This window comes from Agelaius tricolor, unplaced genomic scaffold (genome assembly GCF_023055355.1).
Source record: "Agelaius tricolor isolate 1412-34295 unplaced genomic scaffold, bAgeTri1.0.p SCAF_13, whole genome shotgun sequence".
Lineage (NCBI taxonomy): Eukaryota > Metazoa > Chordata > Aves > Passeriformes > Icteridae > Agelaius > Agelaius tricolor.
Genome location: NW_027269273.1, coordinates 14380050 through 14404787, shown reverse-complemented (window position 1 = coordinate 14404787; position 24738 = coordinate 14380050). Strand labels below are relative to the sequence as shown.

At 41.2% G+C, this 24738-nt stretch overlaps 1 protein-coding gene across 26 annotated transcripts in view; it reads right to left on the bottom strand.

The window, feature by feature from the left end:
* Positions 1–21215, bottom strand: part of KCNMA1 (potassium calcium-activated channel subfamily M alpha 1) — a 415833-nt gene extending 394618 nt beyond the window's left edge. For 16 of the 26 annotated variants that reach the window (XM_071438808.1, XM_071438817.1, XM_071438818.1 and 13 more), the window contains exon 1: positions 20145–20894. In XM_071438808.1, the coding sequence (XP_071294909.1) occupies positions 20145–20453 (309 nt within the window). In that variant the 5' untranslated portion in view covers positions 20454–20894. The other 10 variants (XM_071438815.1, XM_071438826.1, XM_071438827.1 and 7 more) reach the window with 5 other exon arrangements.
* Between the last annotated feature and the right edge of the window lie 3523 nt (positions 21216–24738).

Sequence of the window (24738 nt, the reverse complement as noted above, 5' to 3'; positions counted from 1 at the left end):
AGCTTCCCACCGTACTATGAGCCTGACTGAATGCAAAAAAGCCCATTTGAAGTTTCTGAGGGAAGACAATTGAAGTTACACTGAGTGCCACAACTCAGTTCCTGCCTCAGACAGGGTATGCTTTTTGCATGTCTCAACAAATAAGCCAATATTTAGATATACCTACAAATTTAGCAGCTGCTAGTATCTCACACATTAATAAAAAATTAAATACAACATTCTACAATCCCACTTAAACCAAATATCTAGGTAAAAGCTGTAGCTACTCATCCATGAAGACACACTGTGCTGGGAAGGATCTCAATAGAAGCACCCATTTTCATGTTCTCCAATACATGCAAAGACTGTGTTACATGGGGCTACAGATGTTAGAGGTGCCATTTTTTTTATCTTTTGGTCTCCAAAGAACAGCAGATGGCACCACACCAGAATTATTATCATGAGAAATGGGGGAAGATTGATATTAGCCAGCTGCTCTGGGTGCACAGACTGGTCTCTGGAGGCTCAGGACATTTGCAGACCTAGAGTGAAAACTTAGCCCACGCTCAGAGCGGGGTAAGTAAGGGGGAAAAACTTACCTGATGCTTATATCCATGTAAGGATAAGGAGCCAGGAGCACTTCTGCCATCTGGGATTCATTCAGAAACATGCTCAAGACCATTAAGGTGTAAATCTCATCCCTCTACAGCTTCAGTGTCTGCCTCCAAACTGTGACCTGAGAATTTCCGTACAGTAAGGCTACAAGGCAGGTTTCATAACTTCCACTCCTTTTTACTTCTTTTCCATGGCACCATAATTTTCTTTTTAAAGTATATAATCTACCTTTCACTTCTTAGACCATGGGTTTTAAAGACTCAAAGCCTGTGCCTAATTAAGGTCACCTCTTAATTTTCATTCACTCTGTGCTTATCTTTTGTAACTGATATGGGCAGTAGAGCACAGAAATAGATGAAAATCTCACATGGAAAAGTCTTTAAGTTATGTAGCTCTGCAACTCAGCAGTTGCCAGAAAATGTGATATTTGAATCAAAAGGCATACCAGACTTCTCAATTACCTTACTTCGAAGTAAAAGGCATTGACACTTATGATTAACAGGAAAGAAGATACTGTGATGCTTGTATTACAGAGTGGGACCACAGCTGTGCCAAGTTTACCTGCTTCTATTAAAACTCCAATCATCTAGTAAAGCCAAGGCCTGCCAAGTAGGACCAGCAGCACACTCTGGCATCATACAGGTTTCTCTGCTTTCTGTGACATACTGGATTCTTACCTTCTTTCATAAAGCTTGAATAAAACCCAAGAAATTCTGTTCATGCTTTTAGCTTGGAATTTACATAGGTCATTTGTATTTAGGAAGCCCTTCCATCAAACTCAAACTAAAAAAATATCCTCCTTGTACTGTTACCCTTTCAAAGTTGTGTCATTTAAAAAGCTGTTTTTCCAAGAGACATACAACAATTACATAATTTCATCTTCCATTTCTACCAAGTAAACTTCTTGTTCCTGTTGTGGACTTGATTATGCTCATTTTATGACAAATATTTGTTTCCTTTAGTATCTGAGGCTCATCTTAAAAAAGGGGAACTTTCACAGCAGTCCACTAGCCTTCAAATGCTCCACAGAAACATAAGTGGCAATCTATTTAAGGAACTGTTTTTCTAAAACCAGAGAGAAATATTTTGACTTTGGACAAAACGCTAAATTGCCACTCAAGTCAGCAAAATAACAGTTTGGACAACAAACCAAAACCAATAGTGACGTGCCACAAACTTTTCCTATTTACACTGGATAAAAAGAGGGTACTGGACACTGACCAAGCAAATGTAAAAAGAGTTCTTTTTTCTAGTAACTTTTCAATTCTAACTTTCAACTTCTATCCAACTCTCCCACCCTCTTTACTGCAATTCATCATCCTGAACAACGTGGTACCTGCTGGAGTTTTTTGCCCTCTCTGCTCCTCATCTTTTAAATGAGGAATTTTGAATTCAAACATTCAGCCCCATGAAGGTTCATAGCTGCTACTCTTTGCTCTTTTCCTGCTGAAGTTTCAATCTCTTCCTTGTGCAGGCAGCAAAAACAAAAGGTGAAGATGTTCTCTGTATATAGCAATTTATCCTTCCATAAATCAGGCCTGTGACTAACATAATTTCTCATATTGTTTGGTTTACTGAAGCCTAAGGAATATTTTCAGGCCATTCCTTGTGCCCATTCAGGATTCTACTTTCCCTTTCCAAGGCTAGAGCGTTCTCCAGTGTTCCACACAACTTCTGCACCCCTCCGTTTTGCGCGATGTGGGATCTGCACGTCTTTGCCTGTGTGACCTCCATAAGCTGATGCTGAAGTGCAACCCCTGGATCTCAGTTTTCTGCAGGCAGGTTTTTGTCACTCCCTCTCCTCCTGAACAAAGTTACACAATACACTTATTCAGAAGAGCACACAAGAGTAAAGAAGAAAGTGATCTTACTTGAGTAACGCAGACAAAGGAGGCCTTCACTGAAGTTGAAAAGGCAGAGTTTATGGGGCACAAAGAGAATGAGGAATAGAGGTGGGTGGAGAAATGAATAATGTTTGGTAGGCTCTTATGTGGTCTGACATTTTTCATCCTCACAGTCTCCAAAATTCAACTTTTCAATGAAATGCAGAATTTGCTTCTTTTCTAGGTTCATTCACAGCTCTCAGTAATTACACGTGTGCATTTATGCTTGAGATTATTTTAAATTCTGAGCTTCTTGCCAGAAATTTCATTGTGGGTAAACACCTTTAAGTACCTAAAGCCAAATTTGTGTTAAGTATAATATTTCTTGTTCCTCTTTCTTTCCTGGAGTGCTTCCATGTGCTCATACACAACTGCTATGCTCCACTTAACTGATGACTGATGTTCTTCACATCCATACACATTTTTTCTGAGATGTACTGTGCCCAGCTCCTAACTTCCTATTCCTATGTAACATACTGAAATTTTGGCAACTGCTGCTGCATTACATGTGCCTGGTTTAGATCTCTACTTTACAGTGATCACAGAACAAATAATTAAGCAGGTACTGTTTGACATTTCTTAGCAAGGACTCTCTGAAATTTAAAAAAAAAAAAGGAAAATTAATTATAGCTAATCAAAATCTGAGACATCTATCCTAAACTTGAGAGACACTTTTGTTTCAATAAAAATAAGTTTTAAAGGAAAATATACAAACCTAGGAAATTATCAGAGCTTAATATACAATTTTTAAAAAATATAATCATATAAGCATCATGTAATCTTCCATTAACCTCCAGGATCTGTATGTAGATAAAAACAAAATAGTGTTTCTGGTACTAGAGAATAACAGCCCTGTAAGGCATGAAAGTACTTTTGGCTGTGAATTGTTTGGGGATTGGGTTTTTTTCCTTCATTAATTCTAAATCTCTGTGGAAAATCTGTTACTCCAAGATTTTCCTTAAAATGATGAGAAAATTTCATCTCTGGAAAAAGTCTACTCTGGGGATCACAAACCCCTGGCAATCTTAGTTTTTTAAACTCATTAACCTCCTTAGACTGCTGTTGGGAGGCTTTCAGTACTTACAGAACTAAACAGCAAACACTGAAATGCTGAGATGTCACCAATGACAATGAATGGCCTCGGACCTGGAGTGCTGGAAAGGGACCAAGCTCTGGCCAAGCATTTGCTACATTTACGTTGAATTCTTGGACTGGAATCTAAATTCAGGCTTTGGCACTGGCCCATTTGTATCCCTAGCAGTAATAAATTATGCAGTTAAGAATTTCATACTGTTTTAAGAACCTCAGCTGACAGTGCCTTCAGTATGAACCGAGAGTTCTCAGAACATCATGGAACAAGTGCTTCAGTCCTGATCAGATAAAATTACTTAAGTACAACTTCAGATTTGATATGACTGAGAATACTTGCTGGATGCATTTAAAAAAAAAAGAATGTGAGAACCTCATAAATCTACATAATGTTATTTCTCTTCTGGAATGAGAAAACACCTGCATTATACTCCTTTACTTCCAATTCCCAGGAAAGACCTACAGCTGGTGAGCCCAATATCGAGAGCCTCCACAGGACTCCTCTAGCAAAACCTACACAGAGCTGAAGTTCCACTTGGGGGTTGTGGGGGAAGTTGTGGTAATATTGAGACTTAAAATAAGTCTGCATTATAATAAAACTTCATATCAAAGTGTCAAGAAGGTTCCCTACTGAGTAATAATTAAAGGAATATAAAAAATAAGAAGCCCTACAATCCCTCAGACAAAGTAATATACAGGCTGCCAAGGAAGATGCACCCCAGACTAGATGGATATCCACAGCCACCATCCTCCAGTCCTGCAAGCATATCTCACTTTTTTCCATATGATTCATACATTACCTGGAATTTCTCATTTATCCCCAGCGTCCATGCACCATTAGAACACCAGAGGGATCTGTACACAAACACTAAGTTGCACATCATAATAAATTACTGAAGAATGCACCAGCCCTACATGACATGTCTTATCCAAAATTACATAGAGACAATACAGTAAAAGTGTATTGTATTTATACAAAGTCGTGGAATGGCTGCTCTTTGCAGAAGGAACAGAGCACTGGGTGAAGAGAGGAAAAATTTGGGTAAACAAACTGATACTCAGCTGTACAAAAACAAGTATTTCAAGTCTATGATGATAAAAGTATTTAATTGTAGAATTACTCCTAGAAGCATTAACCACTAAGAAAAAATAAAACTGCTGTGAAGTCCTGAACAAGAGCAGTACAGCAAAGCTTTTTATATGGTATCTCTTAATGCAATGTACCACAGTACTCTAATTTAGATTAAAAACAAAATTAAAAGAAATACTAAATTTGTGCTAAATAAAGTCTTTTGAATGGTTTTGGCTGTACAGTTGTATAAATGCCACACACAAAGACCCCAGTTATGAGAATGCTGGGATTTGTGGATTAATATCTAAAAAATTATTGATAAATAAAAGCCACTCCAGGTATTCCTACCAGAAGTTTTTAAGTAGCACTGCCTAAAGGAATTTGCTCAACCTTGATTTTTTACTAGCAAAGTATAAAGTAAAAAACTTCTGGTTTAGACATTATCCCATCAGTGAGCTGTATTTTAAATACATATACCATGAAGGTTTACTACTGAAGTTCTGCAGTAAAAAAGCTACTTATAAACAGGTTAAAAGAGCTACATTATTACAGAACCCAGGTAACCAGAAAATCACCTGGCTAAATGAAGCACTAGCTAGGGTGTGATTGCTCAGCAAGGCTGCACACTGGCAGCTCCAGCTGAAGCCACACTTCAGCCAGCCCACCACCCATAGAAGCCCAGGAGTTCAGAGCTCTGCTAAGCCACAGGTTATTTCTGCTACCCTGATCAACCAGCTCCTACCTAGAGACCTCCTTCCTGGACTAAGCCTAATCCTGGGCTCCTTCAGGCTTAGCTGTGGAAGTACTCATTAGGCTTGTAAGGAGGACACTACAGGAACAAAGTGAGATACCTAATCTTCTTGTGGAGAAAAAAAACCCGAGAGCACGATCTTCAATACCAGACTGCTAATTTATGTTTGATTTCATGTTTTACAACTCAATTGGCCAACACTGTGGAGGTGCAGTAACATCGAACATCAGCCTGCTCTATTGCAAAAAACTATTTCAGACCTCTCTCTGCAAAGTAGAATAGTCTGAGATATCACCAATGTATTTCTCATGTAAACATACAGAACCTGTATCAAACCTTCTCTGCCTTCTGCTAATCAGTTTTGCCAAAATTTGGCCACTAACCAGGAACTATGAATTACAGTCAATATAGCAACAGGCCTCCAAATCATAATGGCTCACTCAGAAGAAAGAACAACATTGAACCAGGGAATTACAGTCTCTATGTAATTTATGGCCATGTATACCCCAGTGTGTATTGAGAGGATAGATTTCAGATGAGATAAAAGAAAACAGCATTAAAATGCTAAGTCCAAAACCCCTGCACTGAAGAGTTAAGGGAACTCCACAACACAACAGGCACACTGATAAAAAAACCCAGCGTAGCAATGGCCTAGAAAGGCATGAATGCACCAGGCACTTTAAAAAAATTACATAATATTCAACATTTTCTTTTCACTGTCTTCTTACAGACCAGTTGTGATCTGTATTGCTCTCAGCTTGCCACTTCTTTCTTTCATTCCAATGCTCAAAAGCTGTGCTAAATTTCCCAAGGGCTCATCACTCAGTGAGCAAGCCTGTTCCAATGTGCTAGTGTGTCTGCTGAAATAGCTACTTCCACAAATAAACCACACAAAATTCCTAACAAATCTGCAGTTACAGAAGAAAACAGAAGAATTATTAAAACCAATGAAACATATTAAATAGCTGACCACAGTTTCTACAGTCATTTAGCAGCTACATCACTTGTCATGCAATCAACTGATTTAGGGGGTTTGCAGAATTTATATACTTCTACAAATGAGAAATATATTTAATCTCCTATTCTTGCATGCTTTCCACAATATATTCCAGAGATTAAAATGAACATAATACACTCTAATAGAAGAGCACATTGTAAAAAGAGTTAAACTTTGGTGTAATTTTTCATAACAGATTTGGTCATATTTATATATATATATATATATATATATATAAATGTATATTTGACATGAATATTTATATAGCCATACCCTAGAAATGGAAACATTCAGATACTACAGCTCAGCAGAGAGTAGAACTGATGTACACAGAATTTTAAGATCAACAAATTAACTTCTAATATGGAAACAACTCCTGAAAACTATAAACACTTGTCAAAATAAGATTCCTGACAAAGCAGCATGAATCAAGCTGTTAACTGCCTTTGGTTTTGACATTACAAGATGAAATAAAATATAAGACTAAAAGCTAAAATACTTCTTACCTGACCAAAAAAAAAAAATTGCTCCTGCATCATCCTTCTCCTTCCCCTAGCTATTGAAACTGTATTAGTGTTTTGAAAGTACTCCAATTTAGGGGAAAGTATATTTTCCTGAAAATTATTTATCAAAAATGGAATTAAATTCTCTCTGCTACAAAAAGGCAACCAACATTTATGTTAATCTTACAAACCACCTAAAATCTTCCACTTCAGAGATGCAAATTCAAGTGAGACAAACAAGAATTTTCCTTCCAACCTGCATGTGATGTGTTCTCACAGAGGCTGTTGGGATTTTTAAACTACAAAAAAAAGGTGAAACTTAAGCAGCATGAAATAAAAGAACAGAGGATGCTAAAAAAAATGATAGACAAGGATGGAATTTGACTTAAAGGTACATAATGAGATGGATTTTTTTTTTTTAAGCTGGATAAAGATCTAGCTGCTAAGCTCCTAAGTTCCCAAAAAGCTCTATGGCCTACTTTCTCCACTTGTTTCAAAGTCAGGCCAAAAGGGCCAGGCACCTGCCCCGGTGAACAGACTTCCCCAGAGACTGCACATCAGCAGCATTCTCTCAGACACTCACCCCACAGCACAGGCAATGGCACAGAAATCATGTCAGAGTGGTGCCATAATAAAATGGGAATGTGTGCTGAGGAGCCCTGCCAAACCAAAACCCGGAGCCGCGAGCAGACACCCTCCGTTAATCTCCTCACTGCCATTTCTTCCCTAATCTAATTCACTTCTTCCCAGCATTTCTACTGTTTACCTTTTCATGCCTCCCAAAACAGGTAATACAATTCAATTTTTACAGTCATTTTTACATTCCTATTCCCAGTGATGCAATCACTACCTTGAAAATATTGCTGAGAATTTAAACGAGGTAATTTTGGCAACAAAAAGGCTGCATAGAGATTTTGTATTCTTCTTATACAAATTTGGGGGCAAAGCTGAGTTGGCACCATACCTTCCATGATTTTTGTTTTGTCTAACAGCTTTCTAAATTTAAAAGATAAATGATTTTTCCAAAACTGACTTCATTTAATTTTTGTTTCAAATGCTGTCAACCCATTTATTTTCAAACAAACCCATAAAGGGAATGGTGTGTTTCTCACATGTTGGACTAAATACATTTGCCTTTTATTAATAATGAAAAAAGTTATTTTTTAGCAATGGAACAGAAAAAAGCATTTCAAACTACCCCCTTCACCCTCTGATTTAAAAACAAGATTAAACAAAAAGTAAAAAGCCTAACACCAAGATTAGCCTTCTGATAGCAATATACCCCAAAGAACCTGACATGTTATATAACGCACTATATGTTTTCTTTGGCTCAGATTCTTTCACCTGTTCTCCCCTGGCATTGCTAGCACTACCAGATGGATCCATTTTAGATTTAATTAATTTACCCTGTCTCCTAGGATTTCCAAGAAGTAAAGCACGGACAAGAACCCTGGTCCTTTCCTTTCTTGGATACAGAAAAAGAATCTAGACAGAGAAAGATTTTCCTTTTAAGAACAGAATACAACATCCACAAATAAATATCTCAGGAGAACACGTGCTCAAAGAAGCTAAAAATAGTAAAACCAACAAGCATATGTTTAACTGGGAACCTTCCTAGAGCCTAAAAGTAACATTATTCTTTAAATCCAACGTGGATATGGGAACTCTAAAACTATGTTTGATTTTTTCTTAATGGCAATGAAGCAGGCATATTGCAAGAGTCTGCATATAAAGTGAGTACCATGCACTGCTTGTTGAACTAGACAGAATCCCTCCTTCTTGTCATCAGCCTTCATTCCCTCCACCACATTATTTTTCTCTCCTTAAAAATTCCTCAATATACTACAGGTAAAATTTCATCCCATCCAAATTAAAGCTTTTTTTTAAAATTTCCTTCTATTCTCTGCTCATGTAAAAAATAAATCTACACAAGAACTTGGATTAGCAGGGCAACTTATAACTACCTGTAGGTCTTCAAAATAGTAACTGCCCTAAAGGACTCATAAACTACATTCCCTTCATAAATTTAACAGAGGGGGTGAATGGATAATTATATCATCTGCTTATCTTAATCACTAGGTTGCTTTACATGGGCTGGGACAAATCAGTTCTTTGACAGTCCTCCTCTCCTGGCTTTCTCCTTATTATCTGCTTTTACAGCATGAGATGCATGGGGCAGAGCATTGCCCCTTGGCCAAAGCTGGTAAGAGGATCTGGCACAAGTAAGCCTGCAAAACCAGCTGGCCTCAGCATACTACAACAGAAAAATAGTTCAGATCTTCTAAATTGCTAAGTCAAATTTTGGAGGCACAATGCTCCTTATACAGGGTGGAATGTTTCACAATCATATCCTGGAGGTCTAATGATCAATTTTCCCACTTCCATAAAATGCTACAAAAAACTTAAGCTTTTTAGCCCTCTAAACAGAACTTAAATGATACAGAAGCATTGACACATAGCACAGGAATTGGTTTTACTTAAAATGTATCAATACGAAACACAAACAAACTTGCATCACTTGTAAGAGATGCCAATTCTCCAAAGTCTGTCTCCATAGCATTGCATCTCTGATATTAAAGCATGTGCACAGCTTTAGCTCCAAATGTCACACAAACTAAACAAGAATCTTAGGTTTTCACCTTCAGAAGTCCAGTGAGATGCTAACTCGACTACATAATCTAATCAAATGCCTGAAGCCAGAGGACAAACAGAAACAACCTAAAATTAAATTCTGCAGACTATAATGATTATTTTTTAAAATATCTTCTATAAATGTAGCATTTGCTACAAGATCTACATTGAATTAAACTTTTTTTAAAATTAAAAATAATTGATTTGTAAGGGTAGGGCTTGTTTAAAAGAAAGAATGAATCACAGATGTTCTGAGTTGGGAGGGACCCACAGGGATCATTGAGTCCAACTCTGCAGTGAACGGCCCCACAGGGATTGAACCCACAGCCTTGGTGCTAACGCTGTACTCTGACCAACCCAGCCAATCTCAGTGGCTTTCATCACCTAATTCTTTAACCTGATGGTCTCACTAATTAGTAGCAAGCAGCCCAATTAACCCAAATAAACTGACAATGTAAAACCAGGCATTCAGGATCCACCATCAATATAATTAAAGGGGTGAAGAACCTATAAATGCACTTCAGCATTTATACTCACAAGACTAATTCAACCCAGCTGCAGGGCCTTCAGGCCCATGAACAGGAGCAGCAGATCAGGTGTGCTGATGGAGCTCATCTTCCTACACAGTCTCACCTGAAGGGAATTCCCCTAACCATGCCAGGAAAGCTGGAGCTTACTTTCAAAAGTTATCTAGCTACATGCTAGAGTGAACAAAACCCTATCCTGCACAGGACACCATGAAATCAATATTTAGCACGGCAATAATGGAACAACCTCTCTTTTTAAACCTTTCAGCATTCAGTTTTTACCTATTAAAGCATTTCTACTCAGTGAAAAGGCCTTAAAACACATAGAAAGGTTTAGGATGTGGAGCTACCACTCCTTACTAGTCAACACAGCTGAGGTACCCTGCAACAAGTCTCACAGTATTAAAGTCTGGATTTATTAGCACTGTCAAACCAGCACCTCAGGACAGTAAGTCCAGTATTGGAAGACTAAATAAAAATTCTGCTGTGACAAAACACCTCACTTGCTCTGATGGATTAAAATTGTGTTTAAAAAAAAGTTGTAAGTGATGTAACTTAACTTCAACAGGCATTAGATCAAATGAGGTATGGTTTACATTACCTTCATACCAAGTCATAAAATAGATGCAAACACCACAAAATGCAGCTTAGACACCTTCACAGAAATAATCATGCAATCAGCCATGCTCTAAACCAAGCTGGTATGCCCCTGCATCTCAAAGCACTCAGGAGCAGCACAGCTAAATGCTGGCTGACAGTCTGGAGCTCTGTCAGTCACCCAGTCACCTCCAACACACCCACCCACACTCCTTAAATCAGCTCACTTGGCAATGTGACCCTCCTCTCAACAAGACTCAGCAACACCCTGCATGATCATTAATGAAGGATTTGAACAATTAGTAACTCAGGAGGTTTGCTTTCTTGCTGCACCTGATGCAAGTCAGGAGTCCCTTCTGCAGTACCCTTCAGCTGCTGCAAGCAGAAATCTTCAAAACTGATTATTCTATAAAAAGTATACAGAAAAGCCTATGACATTCTGTGTCTGCCTTTTGGTTTAAAAAAGTAAAAAGAAAACTTTAAAGAACACAAAACCCAAAGACAAAGAATCACATGGACAGTCAATAAAGACAAAAGTTTGTATACAGTTTTATTGAAACAGCTATGGCCACAGAAATTATAACATTTTTAAATAAGAGCATGAAAAGTTATTTTAACCTGATTTTTATTATAGTTATTTCCAAGAGAAATCAGCTTATAATATATATATTTTTTTTATTACTGGGTATGTATCAACCTCTTAGCTAAAAGAAAATTAAAATTAAGACTATTAGATGTTAATGTAAGAGACAGTATTGCTTTATGGAGCTTTAAAACAGTGCATAACTTTACAAACACTTGACTACCTTCCCCTATATATATACAGAGAAGCCAGGGGATTAAGTAAACCCAACTCAAGTCCAGAATATGATGTGCAAAGTCAACATTAAATTAAAAAAAATGTTAATGAACAAACATCTATATAGAAAAAAAGTTTTCAAAACAATACCTCTTTCTGAAATGAACTGAAACTGACTGAAATCAATTCAGATTAAGATCTTATTAAGATCTTAAATAGAAATTTTGATGTCCAAACAGCTATTTTGTGCAAGTGATGCAAGTTCCATATATTAACCTAAATAACTGCTGTGTAACTTTTCTTTAAAAATTATGCATAACTTAATAACAAACATAATACCACAAATTGGAAATAAGAAGAAGCAGGCACTTTTTTCAGTCATTCCCAGAATCATTCAGTTGTCTACACAGAGATACCACAGTTTTCCTATTGTACATATCATCCAGGTTAACATTAGAACTTGATCACTTACATCATACAGGCAGAGCTAAAGCTCCACACGTTGGACAGCATTTTCCACTTTTATAAATTAAAATTTTATTATATCCTAGGGACACATTCCAGCAAAGCAACCAAACTTATTTTTGCAAATATCAAAACCGTGACGTTTTTTTGTATTGTTTTCTTTCAAGAACAAGAGACCTGTAATACAAATTCAGCTCTTCTAACAAAAAGACACCAGAAGTTACACATCTAAGGCAGTGTCCAAGGAGGAAAACCAGCATTTAGTCAGGTAAAATTTTGTATGGCTTTAAACCAGAAGCCAGACCCATAAAGGGTGAAAGAAAAGAAGGAGACTTATAGCTGAGAGTCTTAAATAATATGAAAATAATGCAAACATAAAGCTAGTAGTCCTCTGTTTCTGATCCTGAAGGAATCAGAAGCCTTTAGGTGTAAGTGTATTGTATTTATATATATATATATATATAGTACAAGAAAACTAACACCAAATGCTGGAAAAACTTCCCATATAACAAAACCAATCTATCAAAAGTGCATAATCAAAGCATTAAAAAGATCCCTCATGGGGAAAAAGGTTTGCACCGCATACAGACAGACTCTGCAATATTTTCTCCTACCTAAGCTGTTCCTGTGTCTAAAAAGAATAGGAGATTTTTGTTCTTCAGTCTTCAAAACCCAAGTGGAGTCTGTCAGCTTCTTTATGAAAGAATACTTTTCGTATGATAACCTAGAAAATGTAAGAACATCACAAACCTTCTGCCTGTTGATCTGCAAACTCACTTTCAAAAAAAGTGATGTCAAATCACTTCTAGCAAAAGGATTCACCTTATTTGAAGCACCTAAAGTGCTCTGCACCTACTAGGACCACCATAGGTCACAGAGTGCCCCAGTAACCCATTCCAATTTCTGTCCTACAGAATATCTGTGCTTAATCCCACCTAAAATAAACTGAACAGCGTTTATACTAGAAAACTTACGAGATGCTTAAATAAAGAATCGTTCTAATACATTTCTCTTTATTTTTGCAATATTAACATCACCATTTTCAAACAGGTTTTTTTTTTTGACATATCTGTATCAATGTTTTCCCTGTACTTAAAATAGAAAATTAATCCAACACCAGTAATGCTAATCTCCCTACTACTAATAATAATAGTAATAGCATATTAAAAGTGAGTCACCTTTTTAGTTAAAAAAAGAAGAGCTAAGCATTAGATAAAAATGTAAAAGATACCATGAAAAATGAATGAAATATACCCAAGTATGCCAATATTTAGTCATGATTTTCTTGGACAAAGGGGAAGCAAAACTGTAGTATAAATTTATTCTATAAAGAGCAATACAAAAACAACATGGTAGACCTGTATTTAACAGTTACAGTGATAAGCTGTTCAGTTGTCTGTGTGATGCTGCAGTTGTTGATGAGGTTACAGTACTCCTCCCCATTTCTGTGTCCTGGTTTAGGGTATTTTCTCCACTCTATGTTACCAGTTCTGATACTTAAGTTAGGTAGTGAAGCTCAGGACATGCAAAAAGGTTTCCAGGACTCAGGGCTGCAGCTGCACATGTGTCTGCTCTGCAGGTGATCCATGGGGCAAGGGACCTCTGCCAGTTCCACTAAATGTGCCCTTACTGCAGTTCTAAAAAAAGAGCCAATATTTACCATTGCAAACATCAGCTTGCAGGAGAGACGCCCTTATTATCAGCCATTCAAGCACTCAACTTTTGATTCCCCAGGGGAGCCTGGCAGAAGGTATAATTCTTGATTGGAATAGAAACATACCATGTGTGACTTTTAAATATTATGTTTCTAACGTTGAAATCTCAGACATGATGACCACAAACCAAGTAAATACAACTTGCTACGATAAAAGAAAAAAGCTTTTAAAAGCTTAAAATGTTAACATTAGAATATTATTTTTTTTTGAAAATCTGATTCATCTAGGACACTGTGAACATCTAGGCCTGAGTCCAAAGCCATTGAAGTTATTAGGACTGCTTCCCTCTATTTCAACAGACCCTGGATAACTCTCTCATTTCTGTACCTCTCAAACAGACAAATACATGCAATATATCATCTCAAAGCAAAGGAACTTAACACATTTCAGTGGCAGCACATTCATTTAAACAGAACCATGGATACTATATATGGAAATGAAGTGTTCCTCTCAAAGATGCAAACCCGATGTATTCTCAGGCTATGAATACCATCAGGATTCAAAATGGGCCCTTCCTGACCAGAATGTCTCTGACAGGCGTGGAAGATAGGTATCATTCTTCTCATTTACTCAGACCCTGCTGCTTCTCCACCCTCCACTCTCACCCAGGGTGACCTGTGTGTCCTGGACAAAGTGCCCACACTGACAAACCAGGAGGTCTAATTTGGAACTGGTGTATTTAGCCCTGTGTAATTTTGCATAAATGCCAGTGTAGTCTTGTGATCTAACAGAGTTTTGCACTCACTTCCCAGTCAGGCATTGTATTCCTGCAAGGAGCAGGGAGCTGGACTCAGTGATCTTTATGGCTCCCTCCCATCTCAAGCTATTCTGAGATTCTAAACCTTCAGCCATATATTAGCATATAAACCCATTACAGAAACACAGCTTCTTAAAGTGTAGCTCCTTTCCCTCTGCCACTAAAATCATATGTGCAGGAGAAAAATATTTTTTAACCATTAACACCCACACAAAATGTTTCAGCTATCTTTCCCTTAGAAAACCTCCACAAGCTGCATTCACTGTGCCCTCCTCAGACTTCTGATAATTCCTAATTTTCATACATGTAAAATATACACAGTTTTATGCAACGTGACAAGGTATGTTTAGTAGAACCAAAGGGTACCCTGTCCCCCAGTTTCATCTAGTGTTATTTTCACGTTTATACCTCCACAGCAACTGCTGCCCTACCAACTTCACACTACAGGATGCCTTGCTGCTGCTGAACTACAGCCTGATCCTGCTGAGGAATTATCACCAGCCAGCCCTGAAATTCATATAAACTTTTGTCACTCTGAGTTGGATTCCACAGAAGAGCCAATCTCAGAAGGAATGCTTGACTGCTGCTCTGTGCTGCACCTGACTAGAGATTACAGCTTCTTTGTAGGATTTGTCCCAGGAAGGACACTCAATGACTAAGATTCACAATCCACTTTCTTTCACTAATACAGGACATACGAGTACCATCATTGCTGGTTTTAATTATAATCATTAGATCCCGTCCCTGCAGAGATTATACTTAGGGCTAGTGCTCTCTAAATGTTCAGTGATTCTGTCTCTGGGGCTGGAAACTGCCCTCATTCCGCAATCAGAAATCCCAATGCATCAAAACTGAGTACATGGATCAGTGTTACTTAAAAGCTTTTTGTTTGCTATTACAGGCATTTCTTCTATTGAGCTAAACTGAGGGAAAAAAAGTGAAGTCTAATGGTTTTCAACCTGCACTTATGGATTTGCAAACGTGAGACTTTCAAGTTCTTTTTGCATGCAGATGTTCCCCTTAAAGGTATGTGTTGCAGAGCCTTGAAAATAAGTATGATGATTTTGGTTGAGAATGTTTGGTTTACGGGTTAAATCCTTGTCCACGCATTCTCTTTTCTGCATGCAGAAACCTATTTTAGCATGTGTTTATAAAATGAGAAATCCTTCCTAAGCTCCAGAGAGCCAGAAGTATCTTCCCTTTTCAGAGCATGAAAGCAGCAGCATGCACCCCTCCACACCAGCGCCCACCCCTGCGTGTAGAAACGCCACCTGCAAAGGGCTGTGAGCACCTTCTGTCTCACACCTTGGCCTCTCCACCACGGCCACCTCTCAACTGGCAACCTGTCTGGGGAGGCTCTCGGGGGGGACTGGGTGCAGACCACCTGACAGCCATGGGACAGGAAGGCCTGAGCCAGGCCGTGCATGTGACCGAGCACAAAATGCGTTACAGCTCCCGCTAATCCCCTGAGCCTCCCAGTTGTTCACCACTCGCTGCTGCCCAGCTCATCCTCGCCAGAGTCAAGGTGAGGATTCCACGCACAGATTGAAATGAAGGGCTCTCCTGCATCGTGTGTCCACACGTGTCCTCCAATGGACACTGCAGCCTTCCTCAACAGAGCGTGCCTCAAATCCTTTTCTTCATTTGAGAGGACGTTTATGCAGGTATTGCTCAGAAACCAACAAGCCTCGCCCACGCTAGAGCCAGCTTGGAATGAATGCTGCTTGTTTTATGGACAACTTAAATTTTTCCACTTACAAGTTTTCTCAGGCTCTAGAATTCTGGGTTGAAATTCTTAACTTTGCAAAGATGACTTCTGCAAATATTCTATTTCCAGCAAAACCACGTTTTTTTCTGTTCAAAACAAATGGGAACCTTGCTTGGTTTCTACTGAGTAAAAAGCACTGTGTAACTTACTATATTTCAAAAATTTGTAGACCAAGGTCAAAGAAGGTCTTCTAAGTTCAGGCTAACAACTGCTGCCTATAATCATAATTTCATTTGATATGTGTACAAGTCCTGGGTCGTGGGGAGGAAAAGCTCTTCCAAAACACTGAAAGCATCACAATAAGGATTCTACCTGCCAGAGCCCGATGACATAAGGTCTGTAAGAGGCACCCTTGACTGGGGACCCAAGGAGCAGCAATAAAGGGTCTGGTATCATATTCTTCAAAAGGAAACAAATTCCATTTGATTCTGCACTGACCAGCTCCAGGAGCTGACTGTGCCCCAAACCTGTACTCTCTCATTCCACTGCTCCTTCTTCATGGTTTTAGAGTTTGTCCAAAGCCAGAACAGATAATGTCAGCAGAAAATGCCCTCCAGGAGCATAGAAAATGTAGAGGCAGATCCATATAATCAAAAGACCTATAGATTGTACAATATGCATTTAGCCCCTCTGTGTACATTACCATGCATATTTATTTTATTTTTCTGCTGTTACCACAAACAAGAACAACTAATGTCAGTGTCCAACCCAGTGAAGTTTAATCTCACATTCTACTTTTCATACACAAACACAAATTAGTTGGTCAAGGGAGAAAAAACAAACAATGACCAGACAAGTTCTTTAGCAGTATCTAAGCACTACTAAAAATGTAGATGTAAACACTGAGAAAAAAACCAGCATTTTTCAAGGCTGGTTGCAAATAGACTGTAGCTAATTTTGAAAAATTGCATCTAAAATTATATACCATATTAAATAAAGAAATACAAGGGCTCTGATAGTAATGACTGTCACACGACATGAAACTGACAACAAAGGTAAAGATTTACATTTTCTGGACAGTTTTTTTTTTAATGCCAATTCACAAAGCAAGCATGGAGCATGAAAATCCTAAACCTTCAACAATCATTTTTAGTACACGATTAAGAGTCATGTTCTATCCATATACAATTACATAAATTAGATACGGAATTTTAAGGGACAATGTTGATGATTCTGTTAGCTGTTTTCATATTCTTGACTTACAGTATCTTGACTTTCTTATCTCCAAGGGGAAAAAAATTAATGAAATTTCATACCACAAAGTAATAAACTGTTTATATCATGGTTTTAAATTCCAGCTTTAAATTAAATGAGTTGAAGAGCAGGATACTCCAAACAAACCACACTCTAAATCTTTCTACATAGTCATAAAAAGTTTTACATCCCAAACAATCATCAACAAATTCATGGAATACAATGTCATGCTTAGAATATAGCAGGGAGAAAAAAAATGAAATTTTTTTGCAGTTCTTTGCAATAACAGATACAGACATGAATTTCAGAAGAGTAACTCTGAATTATTCACATATATATGTGAATTATTCAATAAGAGGCCACAGAAAGTAGACATGAGGAAGATTTCTTTTAGCTCTCTCACTGGGACTGCTCTTTATGTAGATAGGGAGATGATGCTGTTCAGCCCAACTCCCCTGCAACCTGTGGAGCAGCAGAAGAGGCAGCAGAGGAAAGGAAAGCTCCTAACATGCAGAAAACTTCTTCAATCCTGCAGTAGGAGGAGCTACTTCTTCCAAAACTGCTTTTATATCAGGCCAAATAGAGTCAACACAGCATATATACGAATTTGCAGCTCTCTCCAGCAGCCTCGGCAGCTTTTCCCAACTCACCAAGCAACAAAGTATGAGCTTGATAACAGCAAAGTTTCAGATAATTCCAGTTCCTTCAGTTAGCCTTTATACCCTGAATACTAGAAAAGTGTTTTGCAATAACTAGTTATAACTAACGTCCTTGCATACACAGAAATCCCTCCAATTCCCCATTTTATTGTATAAGGAATGCAGGATCAGCCCTTGAAATTCTTCTTTGCCAGAGTCTTGAAAATCCTTATAAGTGGAACAAATAGGATCTAAAAGGAGACATATATCTCCCCCTACCTGCAGAGCCCTTTATCCTCCTGCCCCAGGGAATGACATTCATGGAACTACTTCAGTCTCAAAGATGAAATAAACTGAAATCTTACAACCTGCCATAGCCATAGTACATCAAACTGTTGGGACTGGAAGTGTTTGAACCCCTCAACAAAGCCTATTACTAAACTGCCACATTTAGCCCAAGAGGTTTTAAAAACAATTTGCACATATCTTTCTATACTGGTTAAGAAATGACTGATCTGCTTTAACTGACTGTGTCCCAGTAGTGGACTATCTGACCAACAGCACCCATCAAGGAACCATGCATAGAAGTCTGCATACAAGCCTCTAACTTTTTACTCTCTCAAGGGAAGAAGCATGAGGTAATAACAAGGTAATAACACGCAGATTTTTCTTTTTCGTCAAGATCCCTCAGAGCCTTTGTAGATTTGTCTCATTCCGTGGAGGCAGAAATGCTAAATACACAACAAAACCAAAGCTTAAGTCTTCACTACTCACCCTTCCTTGAAAATTGACTTTTACTGCTGTAGGAAATAGTATCTTATTATCACAAATTCATTAGAGCTGTGTCATCATATCTGGCTAGCACCTCTCTAAGAAAGTTCAGGTTTGGTTTTGAATGAAAAAAAAAAAGCTTATAGAAAAGTAGTGCTGCCTGATAGAATTCCTGACACTTAAGGCTGACTTAAAAGCTTTTATTCCTTAACTTTAGCAATCACTCCTTCCATAGACAGGCCAAGCCCACTGTAAGAGTTTAACTTCCAACTGGAATGTGGAGGTTCATTTAGGCAGCCCAAACTACACAACAAACATTAATTTCTCGTGCTCTAACTTTGTTCCTGGTTTCCCCTAAATGCTGGGCCCTCCACAGAGCTGGTGAATGTGCTGTGTGTTTAGGGGGGAGGGGACAGGAGAAAGGGGAAGACAGCTCACTGTACGTCAAAGCAAACCAGCAACCTAGCAACCATATATTAAAAGGTGTGTGTGTTTTTGTGGGTGTCTGTGTGCCAGGAATAACTGAAGCAGATATTATTCCATTTGTAATTCAAAAAATGTGAAAAGGGAAGGGGAGAAACTCCAGTTGCTGGTCTATTTTGGGGTCTGTCAAAACCCACTTTCACAATACAGAGTGGTAACACTTTGGATCTCATTTTTCGTAATCAAAAACGAAAGTCTGGACTTGAGCAAGTTCTTAGCTTTGGTTTGAAAATAGACCCTTCAAAGCAGAAACTGAACTTATTTCACATACTATGCTTTCTTCCAGCTGGAAATAAGCAAAAACCAAAGGGGCAGAAAGGCTGCCTCAAAGACTTCACACTTAGGTTAAGAGAATACTTACAAATGTACAGAATAGATACACTTAATTTAACAAACAGAAACGTCAAAGATTCCCAGGGAATGGAACTTGCTTTATAAAGATTCACTTGAGTGAGAAATTGACCCTTTCAATTCTGCCAAGTTTCTCATTCCACAAGGCAACTGAGAGTTTGGATCAGGATACGCAAGTTCCCACCCCATCGCATGCGGCCCCAAGGGTGCACATAAACTTCTGATCTGCCCCGTCCCACTTCACAGCATGCGCCCCTCGGGCAGGGTGAGTGTCGCACAGCAGGCGTAACTTTCGTGCCACCAGAGGAAAACGAGAAGGGGGAGCGGGGAGGCGCCTCGGGACTGCACCCACCACCTCAGCCTCCAGCTACACTGCCCACGCTGCAGCTCCCAGCAGCCCTAAGGCAAGAGCAGCCAGCACAGTGCCATCAGCAGCCCTAAGCCACCTGGCCCAGGTGTCCTGCTCTACGAGGCTGGGCTCCTGCTCCTCCTCAGCACCACCACCGCACCGAACCACCACCGGCAGAAAGAGGGGAAGGGAAGGGAAAGGGGGAGTTACCTTGTTTTTGACCCCGCAGTGGCAGCAGACAGTCCACAGGTACTTGAGGGTCCTCCACAGCAGGATGATAAACAGTCCCCCAAAGAAAGTAACCATGGATGAGGCGAGGAAAGCCCACCACATGCGCTGTCCGCGGCTATCGCAGGGCACCTCCATGGTCACCGGGATGATGAGCGCATCCATCTTGGGCACATTGACGGGGGAGGAGGACGAGTCTGTGTTGAGATTGTTGGCGTTGATATTGTTACTCATTCTAATGCCGCTGCCGCTGCCGCCCGGGTAGGAGCCGCCGCCGCTGCCATTTGCCATAGCTAACAGCGAGCCGGGCGCGCAGGGGCTTCCGAGAGCTCCTCCCGCCGCCAGCGCCCCCCAAAAAGCCCATCACCAGCCATATTGCTGCTGCTGCCGCCGCTGCTCAGCGGGGAACCATAAGGAGAGTAATAAAAATTAAAAAAGCCCCCAGTCAAAACAAACAAACAACCAAACCAACCAACGAAACAAAAAAAAAAAAAAAAAAAAAAAACCAAACAAACAAAAAAAAAAGCAGGTGAAGAAAAGCGACCGCACAATTCCCGGGTCCCTCTCGGGAGCCGACAGGCCGGTGAATTCCGAGCGTCCTCTTTGTACGGCGAAAATAATATTAAAAAAAAATTAAAATAATAATAAAAATATAGTCTCCTCCTCAGATTCCCACCCCTTCCTTCTCCCGCATACACAGCCCCTACCCCGCCCACCCCCAAAAAAAATCATCCACCACCACCACAAACTGATGCCTCTGAGCGTCTCTCCGAGATACCCAGCGCTGCGACCCCGCTGGCCTCAGCGGGGATCCCTCACTCAGCCTCCGCCGCGGATCCTCCCAGAGGTGGTCTCTTATTATTGTTATTAGTCTTTAACTTGTTATCAGCGATACTCAGTCACCCCCTCCCCGCGCACCCTCCTCCTCCTCCTCCTCTTTCAAGTCCAGCCCCTTCCTCTCTTCTTCCCCCCTCGGTGCCAGCAGCAGCCTCCTGTGGCTCCTAATTCATCCTCCGCTGGCCCATCTGTGCGTGCGCTGCCGCTGCCGCCGCCTCCTCGCCCATCCTTCGGGAGCTCCCTCCAGGGCCCGGCTGTCGCTCAGGCTGTTGCTCCCACACGCGCAGCGGCGCCGCCGGCGCCCGCCCCTCCCTCTGTGCCGCCGGGGGACGCGACGGCCCCGCGCCCGCAGCCGCGGCCGCTCCGGGAGCGCATCAAAGGCCCCGCGGGCCGGGGGTGCCGGGCGGGCCGGGGGTGCCGCGCTGCCGCTGCCGCCGGGGTGGGGGCGCCGGCTCAGGCGGGCTCCCGGCGCCCCATGGGCAGCGCTCCCCGCTCCGCGCCCGCTCGGTCCAGCTCGCGGCGCCGCCGAAGCGCCGAGCGCCCGCTCCGGAGGGGACGGCGAGCCGGGAGCGGGGGCTGTGTGCCGAGACGGGCGCTTCACAGGTGGCGGCGAGGCGGTGTCCGGCCGCGCCGGGGAGCTGCCGGTCCAACAAGTCCCGCCGGCCCTGGCGCGTCCATCGCCGCCGCGCCGCGCTCTCCGCAGCCGCGGTGGGGCGGGGGCAGGCGGCAGCGGCCCCCCCCGCGCCGGCCGTGCGCGGGGCCGGTTCGGAGGATGTCATGACGCAGCGGCCAACGCACGGCGCAGTCACGGCCCCGGCCCCCGCAGCCCCGCCGGGCCCCCGCGCCCATCGCCCGCATCCCTCGCCCGCCGCGCAGCGCGGCACCGCGGAGAGCGCGGCCCCTCCGCAGGGGCGCCCTCGGGGGCGGCGGGCCCGGGGCTGCAGCCGGGGGGCAGCGGGGGAGGGAGGGAGGGAGCGGGGCGCGCTCGGGGCTCGCAGGAGGCGGTTGAGCTGCAGCAGCAGGTGCCCGGGGATGCGCACGGCGCGGGAGGGGGGAGCTGGCATGGAAACGCGCTAAGGGAGCGTGAAATAAACATCGGGGACCGCGGCGTGGGTTTTTCCGCTGAAGGCATTCGTGGCTTGTCTTTAATTGACACGGGCAAGTACCGCAAATGCTCTGCAAACACGCCGTAAATTGCCGCACATCCCAAGAACATTCCTGAATTTAACCCTTAGGAATGTAAATAGCAATTTTAAATGACACCTTTGGGGAGGATGGGGGTGAAAGGGAAAGCCAGCAAGGAAATCTGGATAGTCATCTCCTACTTTTTTTTCGGATTCACATTGAAAAGCAGAGAAATTCATATGTCTATATGTGTATTCATTTATACATAAATCAAAATCTCTGTTTGGCACATGGTCTGCTCACTGGGTTGTCTGTACAAAGTATTATGCAGATCCTCTTGACATCTTTCCAAGGGTAAAATACAGCAGGCTTTGTGTGCGTGACATTCCCCCATCTTATCTAGTTGCTATACCAGCAGAGAACCACCATTATGAAATAGTAATCTCTTAACCTTTAGTAGTAGTAGTGTCTGTTTCTGCATCTGCCAGGGGCTTGTTTGTTTCTGTTTTCTACTTAAGTGAAGGTAATGAGATTTTATGAGTTCCCAAAGCTTTTTATGGGGCTCTCTAACCCTTTCACCCCCACTTTTTTCAGGCAATAACACCACTGTTTGCCTGAGTTCATCATGATGTCTCTTTCCAGTCTGTTCCTTCAAGAAAAGGCTTCCTTTTCCCAGAAGGGTTTAATAGGGGCCTCTGAATAGAGAAGGCATTTGATAATGATACGGAAGTGTATACAGGTAAGAGAAATGCCACATTACTTTTTCCCAGAGAAAAACATTCAGTTACAAAGCAGACCTGAAGCAGGCCATTCGCAGGAAACTATTTGGTTGAGAATTTCTAGATGTAGAAAACTAGTCAGATTGAAAAGAAGCTGCCTGTCACAGCTGCCACATGCAAGCCCAGACTGCACTGCCACAGCTGCTGCTCCCTCCCATGGCTCTTCTTTACCAACCCTCCCCACAGCTAGAGAGCCACCTGGACTGCAAAGTGTTTGCCATGACAGGATCGCACAACCTTGGGTCCTGGGCTCAGAACCTGGTCCTCATGGTCATTGCTCGGCAATCCTGTGAGGAACACCCTTTTCACAGCTGCACACACGCCTAGGGATCCTTTTATCCATCAGCAAACACCAGGAGTGGAACAAGGGCAGGAGCATCGTAACACAGGCACTTGATGTCTGATCTTCAGAAGTGCCGGGTACTTACAGGCACTTTTACAGCTAATAGAAACTACAACCCTGTGCACCTTGAAAGATGAGGACAATGAAGAGCAGCCGCACAGCATATCCCAGGGAAGGCTTTTGCATGGTGGAATTTCTTCCATACTCTGGTCTGGCAGATAACAAGAGCTGAGTCTCTGAAGCCATGGCTGTGGCACACATCCCCTCTTGCTTTGTTTGAGAGGGCCCAGAAGATTTGACAGATAGGCTGGAGTCTGAAAATCCATTTTCTTGCTTTATACATTCAGAAGGTATGAGTTAAAAAGTATTTATTGGACTCAACACTGCTACAGCTGAGCACTCCAGATGCAAACAGGATCATTAGGCACCTCTAAAATATCATTCCCGTAAATACTGTACCCCCACATAGCCAAGATGGTCCTAAAGACTCTGACTAAAGCAAAGCAAGTGCACCACAAAATGTAGTCTATGTGTTCAAATAATTTGATTCAAACATGTTCACACAGAGTTTACTTGTAGATTTGGACAAGGATAGGAGATTTATTGTTATCACTTGTTAAAGGCTGCTTTTAAGTTCTGGTGCTCAAAAACTATTTGTAAACCAACCAACACATACAGTAGGAGTCCTAGTATATAAATTTCACTCTATACATCCAGGGGAAAACCTTTTGTTTTATCCATATAAACAAAACTTTTATTTACATAAATATGGCTCAGTTCTACAAATATTTACCGTGAAACTCACACTGAAAAGTAAATATTGATATCAATTGGTGAGACTTACCTTACCAGTTGAAAGTTTCCTTACTAGGAAATATCTGCAAAAGACAAAGCCAAGTAGGTAACTTTGAATTTTGTTCACCCATTCATAGTCAGAGGTAAAAATGATCCTTAAATGAATATCCCTTCCATTAGATCCCATTTGAGCTTGCTCCTTTATGAATAAAGAAAGGCCAGCTTTCCAGTGCAGGCTCTGTAAAGCAGAGTTTGAGAAAGCCCCCTGGGGCTGTATGCTTCATTTACTGAGGCAACAACTCCATTTCATGTTGCCTTCAGACTAAACAAGATTTTCAAGCTCTGCATCCTGGAGAGATCTATTCCAAACAAACAGAAAACTTCAATGGATTTGTTTTCAGATTAGTTGTCTATTTAATATTTCAACTCAAGAGCTCAAAATTTACTTTGTTAACAGTACTATTTACAGAACAAAACAAACGCTGTGCTGACCTGTGTTTTTCCTCTTCTTACCATGTAGCATAGTCCAGGACACAATCATGCCTACTCAATGTAGTTCAGGAGGATTTGGTTCCAGAAAGCAGTGTTTTAGCAGCAAGGGAATGACTCCTCTTTATGTAAAACAGTTCCCTCTTGTGGATATTCTGTGCAGAGTATCACAGAAGTATTTAAAATATTCATCAGTCCTGGATCTTTG